The 18,256-nt window shown below is 37.8% G+C and overlaps 1 protein-coding gene, 1 long non-coding RNA gene and 1 other non-coding gene across 3 annotated transcripts; 1 reads left to right on the plus strand and 2 right to left on the minus strand.

The window, feature by feature from the left end:
• Positions 1 to 784: 784 nt before the first annotated feature.
• LOC104235074 (myb family transcription factor PHL7-like) lies at positions 785 to 7,227 on the plus strand. The gene is made up of 7 exons (XM_009788751.2): positions 785 to 955; positions 2,613 to 2,838; positions 3,953 to 4,029; positions 4,133 to 4,175; positions 4,319 to 4,376; positions 4,563 to 4,632; positions 6,550 to 7,227. The coding sequence occupies exons 2-7, from the start codon at positions 2,622 to 2,624 to the stop codon at positions 7,087 to 7,089; spliced, it is 1,005 nt and encodes a 334-aa protein (XP_009787053.1). The 5' UTR covers positions 785 to 955; positions 2,613 to 2,621; the 3' UTR covers positions 7,090 to 7,227.
• Positions 7,228 to 8,383: 1,156 nt separating this feature from the next.
• Positions 8,384 to 9,513, minus strand: LOC104235076 (uncharacterized). Its single transcript, XR_011400325.1, has 2 exons — positions 9,387 to 9,513; positions 8,384 to 8,765 (listed from the first exon to the last, which is right to left on the minus strand). It is a non-coding gene; the product is annotated as an uncharacterized lncRNA (long non-coding RNA).
• Positions 9,514 to 12,455: 2,942 nt separating this feature from the next.
• LOC138872259 (small nucleolar RNA R71) lies at positions 12,456 to 12,562 on the minus strand. The gene has a single exon (XR_011400726.1). It is a non-coding gene; the product is annotated as a small nucleolar RNA R71 (small nucleolar RNA).
• Between the last annotated feature and the right edge of the window lie 5,694 nt (positions 12,563 to 18,256).

The following is an 18,256-nucleotide window of genomic DNA, read 5'->3' on the forward strand; positions in this document are numbered from 1 at the left end:
ATTCTCCTAACAGTAACTTGGGCTGAGATGGACTAGGTCATGTTGGACTAAAATTTGGATCATAGGCCAACTCTTACTAAGCTTTAATTAATGTGTGTTATTTTCTTATGAACTATTTAATTATCAAATAATTTTTTTTTTCTTTTGTTACGATCATAAATATATATATCAAAAGAAAAATAATTATTTTAAAAATATTTTAGCAAAGTTATTCACAGATCAATTTGGACTAAAAATCAACCCAACTTCAATGAACTGAAATGAGTTGGGCCAAGATGGACTGAGTTCAATAAATAAGCGAATCAATGACCAGCACAATCTTAGATGGGTCAAATGGGTCCGGGCTCAAATTGTCATCCCTAATCGAAACTAAGAAAGCGTAACATGCCATTATGGACGTATTACATATCCTACTAAAGAGATCTTGATAATACGAGTAAGGTTCTATCGAGAGAACACTGCCACACCAAAGTGTGGCATGTATTTCCATATATAAAAGTCTGCCAATGAGAAGGGAGAGTAGTACTACTCAATACTCATTATCAAAATATCTTTAAAAAATAAGCGAAAAAACAAAAGTTTGAAAACGAAAGGAAAGCATTGGAGAGAAGAGATGGTCCAAAAAGCCAATACCAATCAAATAAGAAAAAAGCCAAATTGTAAAACAAGGACATATTAAAATGTCTTAATAACTACAATGTGCCGGAATATTACCAAGTAGATTCCGGGCCGGCCAGGCTAATTAAACAACAATGTCTTTCTCAGCTGGGGCAGTCTCTGGGGTCCGCTGATCCTGCCCGCGGTCAGTTTTAAGTTATTTACTTAGAACCCCCCTTAGTTTTTCCCTGATATATTTTTTCCTCAATAAAGTTTAAGAAATTCAAAAATATCACTTCGTACTGCTCGAGTAAGGATTTCGAAGATCGCATCGCGAAAAGGAGTAGTGCTATTCACTGTAAGATGATTATCTCTTAACAATTTCATCTTCTTCTGTGAGATCGTTGTTAGTGTTTTTCAATTTTCTGAAAATTGTTTTTTTTTTCTTCTTGTCGGGTCAATTTCATGATTTTATGGTCTGTTGTGTAGTGGAGAAATTTAAAGAGTGAATTTTTATGTTTTATTTCGATGAATTATGTGGGGTTTTAGAGATGTAATTTAGGGTTATGGTAGATGGCTTGAGTTGACTACTTTTTTCAAAGCTTTAGAGAGGATAATGAGCTGAAATGGATTGTTAAACAGCTGGTCAAAGTACAAGGGTGGGTTGTTATTTATGAATTTGTAACATATGGAAATTTGGGGATGTGTTATTGTATACTCCAATACTACTGCAACAACAACTATGCCTCAATCTCAAACGAGATGGTGTTCAATATATGAATCCTCAAAATTCATTCCAATACTCAATTTCAAAGAAGTAGGCCAAAGGCTGATCAGCTTAAATTGGTCTTGAGCTGAAATGCATTATGTAATACCAGGGGTGACTTCACCAACTGGTTAAATCACTAGTCCTAATATATAAATTTAGCTCATTTTGAAACCTGTGGGGTTGTTAGTGTAGATAATCTTTAGATTGAAAATCCAGTATTGGAATGACATAGATATGTAGAATAGATTGAATATGGCTTCAGATAGGCAACCTCAACTAGTTCGGAAAAATCAGAAGTCACTGCTGAAGTATTAGTTTTAGAATAAACATACATTGAAAGTTTCTATATTTACACACACACACACACACGAAAAAAAAGGTTTTAAACTATATTTGATTGGTCTCTCAGTCTCAAAAGTCTAATAGAAAAAAGCCAAACTGCTGTGACCAGTGAGAGAGAGAAGAAGATTGGTGAAGTTTCATCTGGGAAAAAGGAGCTGTAACAGACGAGGAAGTAGGAGTTTCGTTCTACTGTTGAGGAAGAGGGAGTTTCACAGGTTTTGGGAAGATGGGGTTTGGGTGGGAAAGAAAGTGAAAAGGAAAAGCAAATAAAGAAAGAGAAATGACAAAAGGAACAAAAATAAAACATTTTTTTTTTGGGGGGAAGAGTGGGACTAGAAATTGGGAAAGAAAGTGAAAATGGAAATGAGAAATTAAAAAGGAAAGCAATAAAGTAAAAAGAAAGGGAAATAAAACGCATCGGTTGAAAAAGACAAATTGCTTGAGAGGAGATTTAATCCTGCACACAGGAGATTACAGAGCTGCTTCATCCGGCTTATTAACCAATGTACACACTGACTTGGGTGCTCCCTTTGCCTCTAGCAACTAATAGATCCTGAGTAAAAAACAATGGGTGCTGGAGCAACCGCATAGATCCATGTGGGTCCACCCCTGTAAAGTTGAATACTTTGATGGTTAAGACAATTTTAATAAATGACGAGTTATCAACGGTATAGGAGGATTAGTTGGTCTGGGAATTGCTATAAATGTGACAAAAGGTATGCGGTGACAATGTTTATTACATGGATCAGGGAAAACTGGAGCAATATAAAGAGGACAAATCATTTTCCTTTTATGTGTATTATATTTCAGAAAGTAATGCTCTATTTTTGTTTGCTGATTTTTAAAATCCTCTTGTAACACTTTTTAAGTCTTTGTTTTATGACTGCTTCATTATTTTATGTAGATAAATGAAATGTATCAGCCCAAAGGCGTTCCAGGTTCAAGCTTAGCCCACAACAATGCAGCAGTGCATAGTCAGTCATTAGACTGTGATGACGGCTCAATGGATCCGACCAGTGGAGGCAATAACATCAACAATCCTAGTCTTGCTTCAAAGCAACGTCTGCGTTGGACCAATGAGCTTCATGAACGATTTGTTGATGCTGTCGCACAACTTGGTGGCCCGGATAGTAAGTTTCTGGACTTCCACTTTGGCCAGTCTCTTCCCCCCCCCCCCCCCCCCCCGTGCATGCAAGCACACAAATATCATAAATAACCGAGTGTAGATGACCACGTAAATGCAATCATGCCCCAAAAATTGGGCGATCAACTTTCACTTGACACCAGTATTGGTTATTTTTCTATATAATTGTTCAAACCTTAGCTTTATGCGACATATCAGGGAAAAAAGAAAAATACAGTTTATTAAAATCTTTGCAATTGGAGATATGTAACTGAACTTTGGTAAACCTGCAAGCTGCCGTAAGTTTCATTTAGTATGTTTATATGATCTATGATATTCCATCCAATGTTATCAAAGGCGAAAAACACAAAAAAACTCTAAGGTTTGTTGAGCGCAAAGTGCAAATAAAGCGTGGACTTTAAAGAAGAAAGACGCAAATAGAGAAAAACTACAACTATGTATGTGTAGTCCAAGACTAATATCTATAAGCATGAATATCGAATATATTGACAAAGAAATTGAAGAGAACTTACGATAAAGTGAAATATCAATTAGATAGTTCCGCGTCTTCAGGATTACACTTCTTGGCAAGGAAAAGTATGCCTTAGAGCCTTGATGACAATACTGAAGCGCCCGTTAAGTGAAGGAAGCGCTCAACATGATTTGAGCCTCGTTTTAGGGCTTAAGGGCTTTGTAAGCGCACCTTTGATAACACTGATTCCATCAGTTAATCATTAAATTATCTAGATTTGGCAACTAATACACCTTCCTAATTAATATTACACTTTTTCAATTTTGAATGTCCCAAAATGTCTGATAATTTAACTAAAAGTAACTACTTAACTACTTCAAGCTTCTAAAATTCATATTTACTGAAGTAAATCAATATTAAGCTTTAATGCGACTATTTCTCTTTCAAACTAATTTTTCTACTGTTACATAACATTTATTTCATTGTAAACTACTACTAAGTCCACCTATCTTATCCTCCATGCCAGTCAAAAGATGTTACATTAAAGGACGGAAGGAGTAATAATTCTTTGAGGTGTGAACTGAAGTATCCAGTATCCTTGTGTTTACTGATTTATTATACTCTTCTGAGATTCTTTTCTCTGGTTCAGGAGCTACACCGAAAGGCGTTCTTAGAGTCATGGGTGTACAAGGCCTAACCATTTACCACGTAAAAAGCCATTTACAGGTATCATTCACCATATTTTATTTGTACAACTTATCCTACGGAGATGTGTGCTTGAATTATTCTTTATGGTAACTGACTTTCGTTTATTTTTCTGTTGGCACAGAAATATCGACTTGCTAAATATCTTCCAGATTCCTCATCTGATGGTACGCTGTGATAGAATTCAAAATCTTCATGGTTGTGTACTCCTTATATTTTGAACCTAACTTGATTAATTGAGGATGTGATGAAGTTGGTTCTACTCCAGTTATGCCAACACACTAATGTGCTTTTGTCTTGTGATTGCAAGGGAAAAAACCTGATAAGAAAGAATCGAGGGATATGCTATCAAGTTTGGATGGTTCATCGTGAGTAGATTTTCCCTTGTTGCTTGTGTAGATCTCTTCTGAAAGCATGAACTTGGAATGTATCTACACTAGTCTTGTATTCTAAAATGACCACATAGTCAGTCCTTGTTTTTTCTCAAAAACTAAGTGATTTGTATATTTAAGGATCTTGAATATTTGACCCGAGAGAGAATTGCTTGTTAACAGAGGAGTGGAAATCACTACGGCTCTAAAGCTGCAGATGGAGGTGCAAAAGCGACTGCACGAGCAACTGGAGGTATGCTCTTTTAATGCTTTTTGTGTAATTGGTATGGATATAGTCCTTAGGGAGCATTTTATTGACAGGTAAAGCCGTAAAGGAATGTGGAGAAGAACCTATTTTTGCTGCTTCTGTAGCAGGAGTGTTCCTTCTCTTTTCCTAAGCAAAATAATAAGCAAATGCTAACCGTTGGCTTCATAATTTTTGTTGTAACCTTTTGTTTTCAATATGCCGCTTCAACAGAGACCTGCAAGAATATCTTTTGCTCATTTACTTACCTTGTCTCAAGAAAATTAAAATGTATCTGAGTATGTTGAGTCTCTTAAAAATCTGGGTTTATATCCAACCTATCAAAAAACAATGTGGGCTTATATCTGTGCGAGTCATGAGAGGGAGCAACTGTACAAGGGTGATATGCGCTAATCTTTGCATTGTATATGAAATGGTATAATGTACCGAAAATATACCAGCTTTCCTTTGTTTTCTAGTGGTGGAGGTCCTAATCCTTCTGTTATGTCAAGGGTTAAAAGCTATTGTGAGTGTGAGAATGCACGGGAGAAAATTATATTATTAATAAAGATACAATGACCTCTATATATAATTCATATTCTACTCCTACTACATATGAGATTAGGACATATTCTACTCCTACCACATATGGGACTATGATTATTTACACATAACTATCTAACACTCCCCCTTAAGTCGGTGCATACAAATCATATGTACCGAGCTTGTTACGTATGTAACTAATACGAGGACCAGTAAGGGGACTTGGTGAAAATATGTGCAAGTTGATCATTCTGACATACAAGGCCACTAGATTGCCGAAAATTTTTGAAAATAGTGAGACTAAGCCGAATTCCACACTACAGAATAGGTTTTAAAACACCACCAGAAAACAGAAACTTTTCACGCAGCAAAATCACTGTTCACGCGCGAAAAGTGCATTGTTCACTCCGGAAAAAATAAAAGTTGTCAGAATTTGATGTAGTTTATATGGGTAGGCTTGGAATCACTGGACAAGTAAGTTGTCCTGAAGAAGTTTTGTTAAAAAGTGACTGGATTGGCTCACATGCACTGGAAAAGTTACTATAGCTCGTCGGAATCCTAGTTCTGGCGGCGCGTGAGGTTTTTTTTTTGGAGCAATTAACTGTTTCCGAACAACATGGTAGTGTTGGTTTTCGCACAACACTTATCGATGAGGAGATAACTTAAATTAATCTTGAGTCGTCAACCGGAAAGAGGCACGGTGACTGACTTTTCTGTTTCGATGGGACTGGAATTTTTGGGGTTTGGTCGCACAAGGGTTTCTGATCTGATGGTGATATTGGTATATGCACAGTATCACTGTAGCAGTGATGAACCTTGGGAACAAGAAGAATTTGACGGAAAATTGCTTGGCGACGAGATCATGTGAGAATGCACGGGAGAAAATTATATTATTGATAAAGATACGATGACCTCTATATATAATACATATTTTACTCCTACTACATATGGGACTAGGACATTCTACTCGTACTATATATGGGACTAGGACTATTTACACATAACTATCTAACCATGAGCACGAGGAATAACACAAAAATTGTAGTAGAAAGGTTTTTTTTGGGGGGCAATAGGTTGACATTATTCTATATTAGAAGATCAAAATTCCCATATCTATGACCATTTTTGAGCATATTGTTAGGACATGTTCATGGACACGAGTTCACGGCTACCAAACAAAGTGGCCATATATATAGGCTAACTTAATTCTGCCTTTGTGAAATCAGTCGAAATTCACTTGGTATAATTAATTCCGTTTCTACTTTACTTCCCCGAGTTTGGAAAGCATGCTTTCCTGCATGACAGACTACTGTTAATCAAGTCCTGCAAAAGTTTCAGGCTTGTGAAAGTGGTAACAACCCCCTTTTTCCTGCTTCTTAACAGGTCCAGAAACAGCTACAACTTAGAATAGAAGCCCAAGGGAAGTATTTGAAGAAGATAATCGAAGAGCAACAGCGGCTCAGTGGAGTTCTTTCAGAAGTTCCTGGTTCTGGGGTCGCTGCTCCTCCAACTGGTGACAATGGCCCAGAATCTGATAATAGGAGTGATCCAGGGACTCCTGCACCAACATCTGAGTCCCCTAATGTTGAGAAGCATGTAAAAGCACATGCCCCAACCAAGAGCCTTTCTGTGGACGAATCATTCTCCTTGCAGCATGAGCCTCTCACTCCAGATTCTGATTGCCCAGAGTCGTCGCCATTGGAGAGCCCTAATGGCGAGAGGTCATCGAAGAAACACAGAGTGGGCACAAATGCAGCCTTTGCAAAAGACGATGTGGCACTTACACATCAGATATTGGAATCAAGCTTGAGCCCACGATACCAGCAACCACCTTCAGTTTTTATGACGGGGGACCAATTTAATCGTACATCAGGATTATCTCTTGGCATTGAGGATCACCAAGTTTCTGGTAACAACATGTAGTTATTCGGTACCCAGCACACTGCTTGTGCAACATGACTCCATTTCGTGTAGTTTGTGTAATCTCTGATAAGATATGTTCTCATTTGGTCACAGATACTGCATGGTTTTCTAATGTAGTTCGTTTAATTCTCTATTTAATCTTCAGGGTTCTAACTATTGCTTTATGATATAGGGGCAGTTCTAATTTATAGCTAGACTGAGAGTTCTGCATTCTTCTCTGAATAGTTTGGACTTGAGGCATAGTATTTAGTATGTTTTAACTTTTACGTATTGAAAGTTGGCCTTCAGAGCTTAGGTCCTTAGTACTGGACCACACATTAGCTTCTATCACAATTCACAGTTTGTATGCAACACCTCAACGTTGCAGCTCTCTTTGTGACTGAACCTGCCGACTACTGTGGGGTAGTGCTGATATTTGGTGTAAATTCCACATGTTTTTTTTTTCTTTTTTCTGGGTGTGTTTAATGTTTGTGTCATCTCTTTGTAACTCTGCCAATGTGAGCTTCACAAACAATAGTCGGTCTCAAGTAGACCTGTCAAATGGGCTGGGTCGACCCATGAACCGGCCACATAACCCATTAAAATTGACCTTTTAACCAGCCCATGACCCAAGAAACTCTAACCAGACCAACCCATTAATTTAAGGGCCCTGGGCTGGGCTATAATATTTTGACCCACTGAACCGGACCGGAACCGGTAGCTGACCCACAGGTCAACCGGCCCGGACCAGCTCACATATATACTCAGACAAGTGGTAAAAAATTGAATCTAAACATTGAAGAAAGAATATAGTACCAGACACTATGAGACGTCTTATCGAAATAGTCGAATTTCATATGGTTTAGACTATTAGTTATAGAAATAGTCGAATTCCATATGTTTCTCAAGTCTTAAGGTTAATAAAGTATGATTTTTCTTTCATTTTTATTCTAACGGGGCTTCAAGGACATGTAGTAATTTCAAATTCGTATATATATATATGAAGTTTGAAATTTTTATCATTTATTAGTTTTAACTTTTTTTTAATTAAATTGGATTCGGCCCATTAGGGCCCGGGTTAAGGGGTTGCGGGTCCGGGTTGGGTCAATATGTTTTGATTAATGGGTCAAATCCGGGCTGGCCCCTATAATAAAGTGAACCGGCCCGGCCCGGCTAAGGACCCACGGGCCAAAAGGATTCAGGTCTGGGCCGGGTCGACCCCATTTAACATGTCTAGTCTCAATTTCGGAGAAAGGAGGAGGATTACGGTAGCATAGAAGTAGTCTAACTATGACGAAAGGCTTCACTCAGTATATAAGATGATTAAAATTTTTTAGCTCAGTAAAAGCTTAATTAGTCAAGGAATGGCAAATTCCATGACACATTAGAGATCACCTGAGGAGCATAACCTCAGGCCTTATTACATAGTACATATTTAAGTAGCTAGTCGCCTTCCAACTGAGAATCAACAGACAACAGCTAATAATCAGTTCCAGTACATATAAGATCACCATTCTCTTTGAAAAGTTTGCAATTTTCAGGTAAAGTACAACAGTTGTCGCAATAGGATTCAATTAATTTGTGTCGTCCATGGCGAGTTGGGCAAACCATGTAAGCTGCATCGCTAATGCAATCCCGAGGACAAGACTTCTCCTCCTCCGCCGCAGTTGCCATTTTGCTTCCTAGCACATGTGTTCCTACATTGCACCCATATTAACCGGAGGCGGATTTAAGATTTAAACTTTATGGGTTCAATATTTAAGGTTTTTAATTAGCATTGAACCCATTATATTTTTTAAGTTATGGATTCATATTTACTATTTTTTGCAAATTTAATGAACATTTATATATAAATTATACTTCGGATCGAAAGTTATGAGTTCAATTGAACCTGTCACTTTAACACTACACCCGCCATTGATGTTAACAGTTAAACTTTGGTACATTGACTATGTAAATTTTTCAAATTCGTAATTTGCAACAACAGATAACCTGTCTATAGTAAACCTAAATTATATCTTAGAAAATAACATGTTATAACCAGTTAAATATTACTCTCTTCTTATGCGATGAAAGAGGTATCATCACAATATTATTGCAAGAAAAGGGTATATTTTCTCTACATGCTATAAAATTTACACTCTTCTTACAAAATGTTTCTCTCTTTTGTTTTGAATATCCGAAATAACTAACATTTGCAGGGAAAGCTTAGAACACAATGACTTTGCCAGAAAGTTTAAGCTAGTTGAACAAAATCAGAAAGAAATATATGATACGTCTTTCAATATTGTAGTTTAAGAATTACTGAAATCACTCACCAAACAGGAGGAGGAGAGCAAGGAAACCAACTTTGTGAATAGCCATGCCTTGTCGTGAGTTATTACTTTGTGCATAGAGGATATTACACTATCAGCCTGTTTATAGCAGATGAATGATCTAAAGAGGGAAAAATAGAAACTCATGAACATGTTATGACTTTATTTCATTCCAAAAATGTAGATATTTCTAATTATCATTTTTATCACGTTACTGATTAAGGTTTGCCAGTAATTACCTTAGTGATCTGATTTTGTAAATATTTTTACACTATCACTGCATAAGACTTGAACTTTTAATAGACCACATGCTTTATAAGTTGTAGCAGTGTGTGATATACTGTAACAGTCTGTGATCTTTTACATTAATAAATTAAAATCCGCAGCTGCAAATCAACATTACAATTCAGAAAAAAGGGGAAATTCACAAGTTCATAAGTATGCAGTGAGCAAGTACTCATCGTCCAATTGGCATCTCTATTTGTAATTTGATAAATCAAATTTAGTTTAGTAAATCTTATGAGGAAGAGCTCTTTGTGAGGTTTTAAAAATTGAAATTTTGAAACTTGCTGATTTAAGTGAAAGACCACCAAATTTGGCAGCGCATACTGTGACTGTCTGTCTTTCGGAAAAAGCCTCTCTGCCTTCCAGAATAGGCGTAAGACTGCGTACATTTCACCATCCTCAAATCCCCACTCGTGGGAATTCAATGGATTTAGTTATTGTTGTTGCATAATGTGAATGTCTGACCTCCATATGTATTGGGTCTCCTTTGTAATGAGAAGTGTATTGACTCAAGGAATTAGAGAGATTGCAAAAGCAAAAGTTTGAAAGACATCGAAAGCCTGTAATAATTCCGCCACAGTATAACATAGGACTGAAACAGTACTCTTAATTGATTGTGATTCTTAAAGTGGTGTTTCCACTCAAAATTATTACAGCAATCTGGAAATGCACAGTGACCTAACAATATCCACACATATAAGAATGTTTATACAACGAGTGTAATCTAACCTGCTGTAACTGTTACCGGATTTATTTTCCATGTTACATTGTTACTAAATATTAATAGCACTTAATATGAGCAGTGATAGTAGACTATAATTATGCAATTTAGATACTATTTACACTCATATTTGGCCGCATTTGTCAATGTTTGAATGTAAAAAGATACCAAAATGCTCTAATTAAGAGTTTTATGTTTTGCAGGAGCCACTCCGAGCTATGAGGAAGCTAAAGAGTGTTTTGGAGTCAAATAAAGCGTAAAGGAGAAAGAAAAGCAAGTGGGAAAGTCCCCTCTAGGAGCGTGGCCGCAAATTGACCGCGCATTGGGCCACGCACTGAGGCAGAATACTGGGCGAAATCCGCGGTCGGGTCCGCGGCCGCGGACGAGCCGACGGAAGCCAATAACCCAGGGTCGATTATGTAATTTCTAAGGCGACTAACCTAAACCTATATGAAGCCTAATTTGCCCAGAAGAGAAGGGGAGCTGTTTTTAGAGAGATTTTGAAGGCAAGAACACGGGAGAAAGACATAATTTCCTTAGAGTTTTCATCTTCTACTTTTTAATTCCATTGTTGATTATGACTTTCTATAGTGAATTATTATATATTAGTATGAGTAGCTAAACCCATCATCTAGGGTTGATGAAACCAATTATTGGATGAAATCTTGACTCCGTTTTGATATAATTGAGCCGTTTTTACTCTATGGTTGTTCAATTACGTGTTGTCTTGTGATTAATTGAAAGGGCCCTTGATTAATCGTGTCTAGTTATCTCGTGTTGCTTGAGAAAGAACACTTGGTTAGATTGTTGGTGAACAACACTACTTTCGGGTAAGTTAAGAGATTAATTACTTGAATTTAAAAGCAGTGTTAGAGATAACGAAGCTTTGGTGGGATAATTCTGAGTTGCATAAATTGGTAACTATAGTAGTTCGAGAGAATGCTTCTAGTAAATTATAGTAATTGATCGAGAGATAATTGCGTTAGCCCAGAACTCATATTGCTTATAGAGTGTTATGGCGAGATTATAGTTAACGTGTCAGGAATTAATCCGACAATTGGAGAAATCAATAACTCTAGACCATCTTACCATTAAATTCAACTCCGTTGTTGATTATTGCTAGTTTTATTATCATTTTTCCTTAGTTAACTAACTTTTACTCATTATCCATTAAAAAATCTTGCATTCGGGAATTGTTTGAGCTTATCATTAGCAGTGTTAAAAGTTGTAGTAAATAGGTTAGTTCCTTGTGGGATTCGACTCCGGACTTGAAACGAATTATATTTGCAGCGACCGCTTAGTCCCTTTTATAAGGCATAGTTGGGCGTGATCAAACTTTGACACTATTGCGGGGGAACTAACAGTGTTATTTATTGCAACTTGGAAGAATTGCTAGGATTATTAGTTTAGATCAATTTTATGTGGTGTTAAAAATATTTCCATTGAAATTCTCACGTTTGAACTCTTCTGTGACTCAGGTGCATGCCTAGAAGCTCCTTGAGAACCGGTGAACTCTTTGAAGGACTCTCAGATCCCGAGAAAGCATTCCGGACATTGAATCGGGCTAACAAGAAGGGCAAACAGCTAAAACAAAACGAACAATTCGAAATTGAAATGGGTGACGTAGACAACGTCAACGGGAACAACAGGAATGATCGAGATGACCCAAACGTCAGAGTGGTAGCACCTCTTGTGCCGGAAGCTGCTCTTTATGATTGGGCACAACCAGCTGTTGATAACCTGGCCACAGCAATTGCGGTTCCTTAGATACAAGCGGAGACATTCTAGATTACCAACAACATGCTACACCGTTGCAGAATAAAAGGCTGTTCTCCGGGCCATACATCAAAAACCCACAACAACATCTGAAGAACTTTCTATTAATTTATGTCACTCAAAGACAGTCGAATGTGACTCCTGAGGCAATCAAATTATTACTGTTCCCATTCTCAGTGACTGGGGAGGCCCAAACTTGGCTAAAAACACTCCCAATAAACTCCATTGCTACTTGGGAGGAACTAATCAAGCAGTTCTTAAACAAGTTTTATCCACCCAACAAAATTACGAGGCAAATTGATGAGATAATGCAATTCAGACAGAAACCGACTGAGACTTTTCAAGAAACCTGGTAGAGGTTTAAGGGTATGTTGGTGAAGTGTCCGCAACATGGCATTCCGGATCAGATGCTGAGACAAAGATTCTATATGGGTTTGGCTGACAGTCTGAAGGCCAATGTAGATGTTTCAGCCGGGGGTGCATTCTTGAGCAAAATATTCACAGAGTGTAAGATTCTTCTTGACAAGATGTCTCAAAATTCAGGCTGGATGACGAGAGACATAACACTCACTCCAATAGTGCATTCTGTCGCTCTTGACCCAAACAATACAAATGCAGAAAACATAGCCACTCTCATGACCAAGATGAGCTTGCTGACAAAGAAAATCGATGAGATGGGTACGAAACAAGTGCACATTATTGATACCACAAATGGAGGCTTATGCACTCCTTGCATAAACCAGTCATCTGTGTGCTCGTGGAGTGGAGAGAATGACAACCAGGGTTTCAGAGAAGACATGAATTATGTCAATAATTTTGGAGGTCAGAGGCAAGGTGGGCAGCAATGGGGACCAACATCAAACCAGCAGTACAGACCAAACCAGCCACAACACAACCCCAATCCAGGAGGAGCACGACCACAAGGCCAAGTCGTGCCTTATCAAAGGTAACATGGCTATAATCAGCAGCACCAGCAACAGTTGTCCTACCAACCACCTCATCAACAGCAGGACAGTAACATGATCGAAATCAGAGGCATGCTGCAATAACTCATTAGGACAAATGAAAAGATGCAAGAGAAGTTAGCTGCACATGATTCAACAATCAAAGGCATTGAAACTCAATTGAGACAACTATCTATGGCCTTGAACAATCGCCCACAAGGAACATTGCCTGCAGATACAAACATTAATCCAAAGGAGCATAGTCCAAATCAGCTCATGGCAGTGAGTCTCAGAAATGGAAGAGATTTAGACAGGGAGCAAGAAGTTGCTCAATCTAGGAGAGAGACAATGCCAACTACTCCAGTTACATAAGAGGCAAATGAGTCAGTAGAGCTCACTGAGGTTGTAATTGAACATGCACAGGTTGACAAGGGTAAGGAGAAGGAAGGTGAACAACTCCGTTGAACAACACCACTTTCGGGTAAGTTAAGAGATTAATTACTTGAATTTAAAAGCAAGGTTAGAGATAACGAAGCTTTGGTGGGATAATTCTGAGTTGCATAAATTAGTAACTAGAGTAGTTCGAGAGAATGCTTCTAGTAAATTATCGTAATTGATCGAGAGATAATTGCGGTAGCCCAGAACTCATATTCCTTATAGAGTGTTACAACGAGATTATAGCTAACATGTCAGGAATTAATCCGACAATTGGGGAAATCAATAACCCTAGACCATCTTACCTTTGAATTCAACTCTATTCTTGATTATTGCTAGTTTTATTATTATTTTTCCTTAGTTAACTAAATTCTACTCATTAGCCATTAAAAAATCTTGCATCCGAGAATTGTTTGAGCTTATTATTAGCAGTGTTAAAAGTTATAGTAAATAAGTTAGTTCCCTGTGAGATTTGACTCCGAACTTGAACCATATTATATTTGCAGCGCCCGCTTAATCCCTTTTATAAGGCATAGTTTGGCGTGATCAAGCAGTTACTTCTATTATTTTTAGGCGACTTAATTAATATAGTGGTAAAACTTTTTCCCACTTTTTGGTGTATTCAAAGTTATTTCGACAAGACACGGCTTGGTTGAAATCCATTTCTTTTTATTTCCCTAATTAGGCATGCATGCGCAGCACTTTCATATCTTTTCATTGAAATAATCCAATATAAGAAAGGTACATTTCCACTTTCACTTGTCAAATTTATCATGAAGTCAGGATGGATGAGATGGTGGAAGACAATGTGGTTGTAGAAGCTAAAACAGTAGATTAGTGCACGTCAATTAAATGTTCATGACTCATGAGATGGTGCGAAGTTAGTTGTACATGTCAACGTAAAAAGAAGTTCGTGTATATATATAATTATTTTTTTGGGGAAAATCTCATGGAAACCCATAACTGCCACCTTTGGGTGTGCACCGGATAACCTGCTCACTGTACAATAGCTCGCAAGCCATACAGAAAATGTAACCCGCACTAGGCAAGCCCGGTGCGTCGAGCTCTAGTTGACGAGATTGCTGGTGAGGGGAATCGATCCCATGTCTCCCATGTGGAAACCACTCACCCAACCTAGGGGAACAGGGAAACTCATAACCGCTACCCTTTGGGTGCGCACGAGGTAACCTGCTCGTTGTGTAATAGCTCGCAGACCACACAGGAAATGTAAAACGCACTAGGCAAGCGCGGTGTGACGAGCCCTAGTTGAGGGAGTTGCTTGGCGAGGAGAATCGATCTCGGGTCTCCTACGTGAAAACCACTTATCCAATCAACTCAGTAAACCCTAGCGAGTACGTAGTAGTAGTAGTATATTATTAGTGTATATTAAAAGTAAATTTCCTCGTATTTAACATATATTTGTCTTGTGCATTTCACTACGAAGTTTTCTAGAATTCTAATTTCTTATCCCATTGTTCTCTTTGGCCTAGCCTCACGGTTTTCTATCTTTTAGAAACTTAATCAACTCTTCGTTCATATCTGATACGAGAGAGTATAGTCTCCATCTTCAATGGAGCTCATGTTTCTAGTCCAGATATGAGATACTTCCGTTCAAATAATTCAACGTAAGTCACAGTTTGTTTTCTTCTTTTTGGATACAATGGAGTATCCAAAATGCACAAATTAATAAACAGAAAGGATAACTAATTAAGATCACAAAACATCTCCTCCTTTTGTCTAGTTATTTCGTAAAGTCCTATTCTTGATCGTGATACTACCATGCATATTTTAAGCCCGTATCTTTTACGTAAAACTGTAATTTTGATTGATTATATTTACTTGCAATATTTTGAAGGAACTATATATAGTCTATAGGTTCCTAAGGATTAAACATGGATAAATTAGTGTTGGAACACTTGTACTAGAAAGAGAAGTGGCCGCAAGTCAATGGTGTATATCTTGTCGGTCTATTGTCACAATTTTACTTTTTAAGTGGTTTGTATTTAAGATTGTAGTGAAGTTAAAACTTTACTTTCTGTCCCAAATTAATGGTTATTTTATATATTATTTTCAAACAATATCAATCGTAATTAGGGCTGTCACATTTGGCTCAAGTCCAAATTGCACGTCCAAGGTTGAGCTGATTATTGACCCACTTATTTATTGAACTCAACGCATCTTGACCCAACCATCTCAACCCATTTAAAGTTGGACTGATTTTTAGCTCAAATTGATCCATGAATAACTTTGTCAAAATATCTTAGAAATAATTTTTTTTTGTTTGATATGTTATACATGACCAAAACAAAAGAAAAAAGTCTTATTTAGTAATTATACAATTCATAAAAAAATAACATATATTAAGCCAAGCTTGATAACTTGCTTTAGGGAAGCGTTTTCTTGAATGACCTTTAAAGGGTATTCTTTTGTCGTCCATTCTATAATTACCGGAATGCAATCTCTGAAATTCTCATGATGCCGACTATTATCAAATCGCTCAGTCCCTAATTCATGTTTAGTTCATCTTGTTCACCAGTCCATACTGATTTCTATTACTCTAGGGTCTAACTTTTCCTTTTGGTAATCACGTTAGAGTCACGAACTTATTTCTCGAAATGGGGATATGACTTTATGGCCTATATTCTGTTGTTGTCTTAAGACCTATCATGTTTCGTCACTTCCTTCACCTTACTATGGACCCAGTAATACCGTCATCTTTTTGATCTACCGTTGTCGTCCATGTATCGTATCTTACTCATAATTCTTCCTTATCTCTCTTCTCATTAATATTTTTGCCAATCCCTTTCTTGTGAAAATTTCAGCAAGGCATTCTTTTGCTTTTTGCTCCCCTTGCTTCATCCATCGGTTCTTCGGGTTGCTCAACGTCCTTGCTCGACTAGGGACAAGAGTCACACTAAGGTAATATTTATCCCTTCCAGGCTTTCATTGCCTTTCTTCTGATTTTTTTTATCATGCTAGTATTCACATCTAATTGTAATATTCTAGAGTACACCATCTGGGTGTCATACAAGAAGATCTATTAGAACATTTGTAATACCCTTCGGAAATGTCAACTAACACAAATAATCCATTCACCATTTTGGGTTACTCTAATCCCAGTCGGATCCTGATGTTCCATCTTTTTCTTAAACTACACCTGTTAGCCCCAATAAGGCATAACTGAGATGGGTACGACCAATTGTACATATCTCTGTTACTATTGAATATAACTCAAAAAGCTTATATTCCTCCGCCTGAGTTATAAACATTGTTAACCTCGTACCCGAGTTATTAACTGGGCACCTCGTACTCTTCTTTATCTTGCTTCTTTTGCTTGTTGAAACTTATATTTATCTCCTAAATCTCTCATTGTCGTTCATCATTAAGGTGGATAGGTATTCTTGCCTCAAGACTCCTTATGAAGAGACTTACACCTTTTAGTACGCACATGATCTGCTGAAGACCTCACATTTACTTATCATAAGCAAGATGCAAAATCGAGTTCCTCTAACTCAACACTTCCACAGACATATCTCCTATCGATCATCTTTTTGAATGTAGGCAGCGTCTTATTACGAATAAAATAGAAGTTCGGAATTTGAATTCTTATAAGTGAGCTCTACCACACGATCTAGAGTAAGAAGAAAGAGTGACAGTCCTAAATGCCCTGTAGCCTCCTGCTTATAAGTGTGGTGCACGACACACCCATAAACAAGACTCTACTAGACACGACTTGTAGACTCCCTAGGACAGAATTGCTCTGATACCACTTTTGTCACGACCCAAACCGATGGGCCACGATGGGCACCCGGTACCTCACTCAACCGAGTACCAACATAACGTATCTTTCTTATTACATCATCATATACACGTGACATACGGGCCTAATAGGCCAACATGATCATTTATAAACTCAAAACATAGGCCGACAAGGCCGTACAATCTTTCCCGTACACGACATATGTCTACAAGCCTCTAAGAGTACATAAATGTCATAAAGGTCGGGACAGAGTCCCGCCATACCAAACAATACATGTCTAAATCATACTAACCAAATGAGAAACTCCGAAGCAAATGGAGCGCACCAACATCTTCCGCTGAGCTGATAGCCAACTTGGAGGGCTCTTGACCTGTCTATCGGGATCTGTGGGCATGAAACGCAGCGTCCCCATGCAAAAGGGACGTCAGTACGAATAATGTACCGAGTTGGATGGGTTGGGTTATGACCCAAATTTTAGCCAATCTTGACCCAACACATCTTAGCGCACGTAACTTTTGAGCGGGTCAAATGATCCGTCTAATTATTGACTCAACGCATTTTGGGAGAAATTCAAAAATAGCTAAATTTACAAGTGGTCATTCAAAAATAGTCATAGTTTCAAAAGTAATCGAAATTTAGCCACTTTTCATGTAAAAATAAATCTGAACGAAAACATTGTTCAAAAGCCGAAAAATACTCCAGCATAATATACTTGAGTTCCAACATAAGTATACTGGAACTCCCAGTACATTATAATGGAGTTCCAGCATAAGTATACTGGAACTCCAGCAGCATAAGTATACTGGAACTCCAGCATAATATACTGGAGTTCCAGTATAATATACCGATCCAATATAATATGCTGGAAGTTCATACACATGTGCTCCAAACTCCAGTATATTATGCCGGAACTTTCCGCGTGTTGGAGTTCTAGCATAATATGCTGGAAGTT

The sequence above is a fragment of the Nicotiana sylvestris genome, chromosome 6 (genome assembly GCF_000393655.2).
Source record: "Nicotiana sylvestris chromosome 6, ASM39365v2, whole genome shotgun sequence".
Classification (NCBI taxonomy): Eukaryota; Viridiplantae; Streptophyta; class Magnoliopsida; order Solanales; family Solanaceae; genus Nicotiana; species Nicotiana sylvestris.

Excerpts from the sequence above, each read along its gene's own strand:
- LOC104235074 (XM_009788751.2), top strand. The coding sequence starts at position 2,622 with ATGTATCAGCCCAAAGGCGTTCCAGGTTCAAGCTTAGCCCACAACAAT. Across the intron at positions 4,176-4,318 it reads TCCAGATTCCTCATCTGATG|GGAAAAAACCTGATAAGAAA; the intron begins GTACGCTGTGAT and ends TGTGATTGCAAG. Across the intron at positions 4,633-6,549 it reads GACTGCACGAGCAACTGGAG|GTCCAGAAACAGCTACAACT; the intron begins GTATGCTCTTTT and ends GCTTCTTAACAG.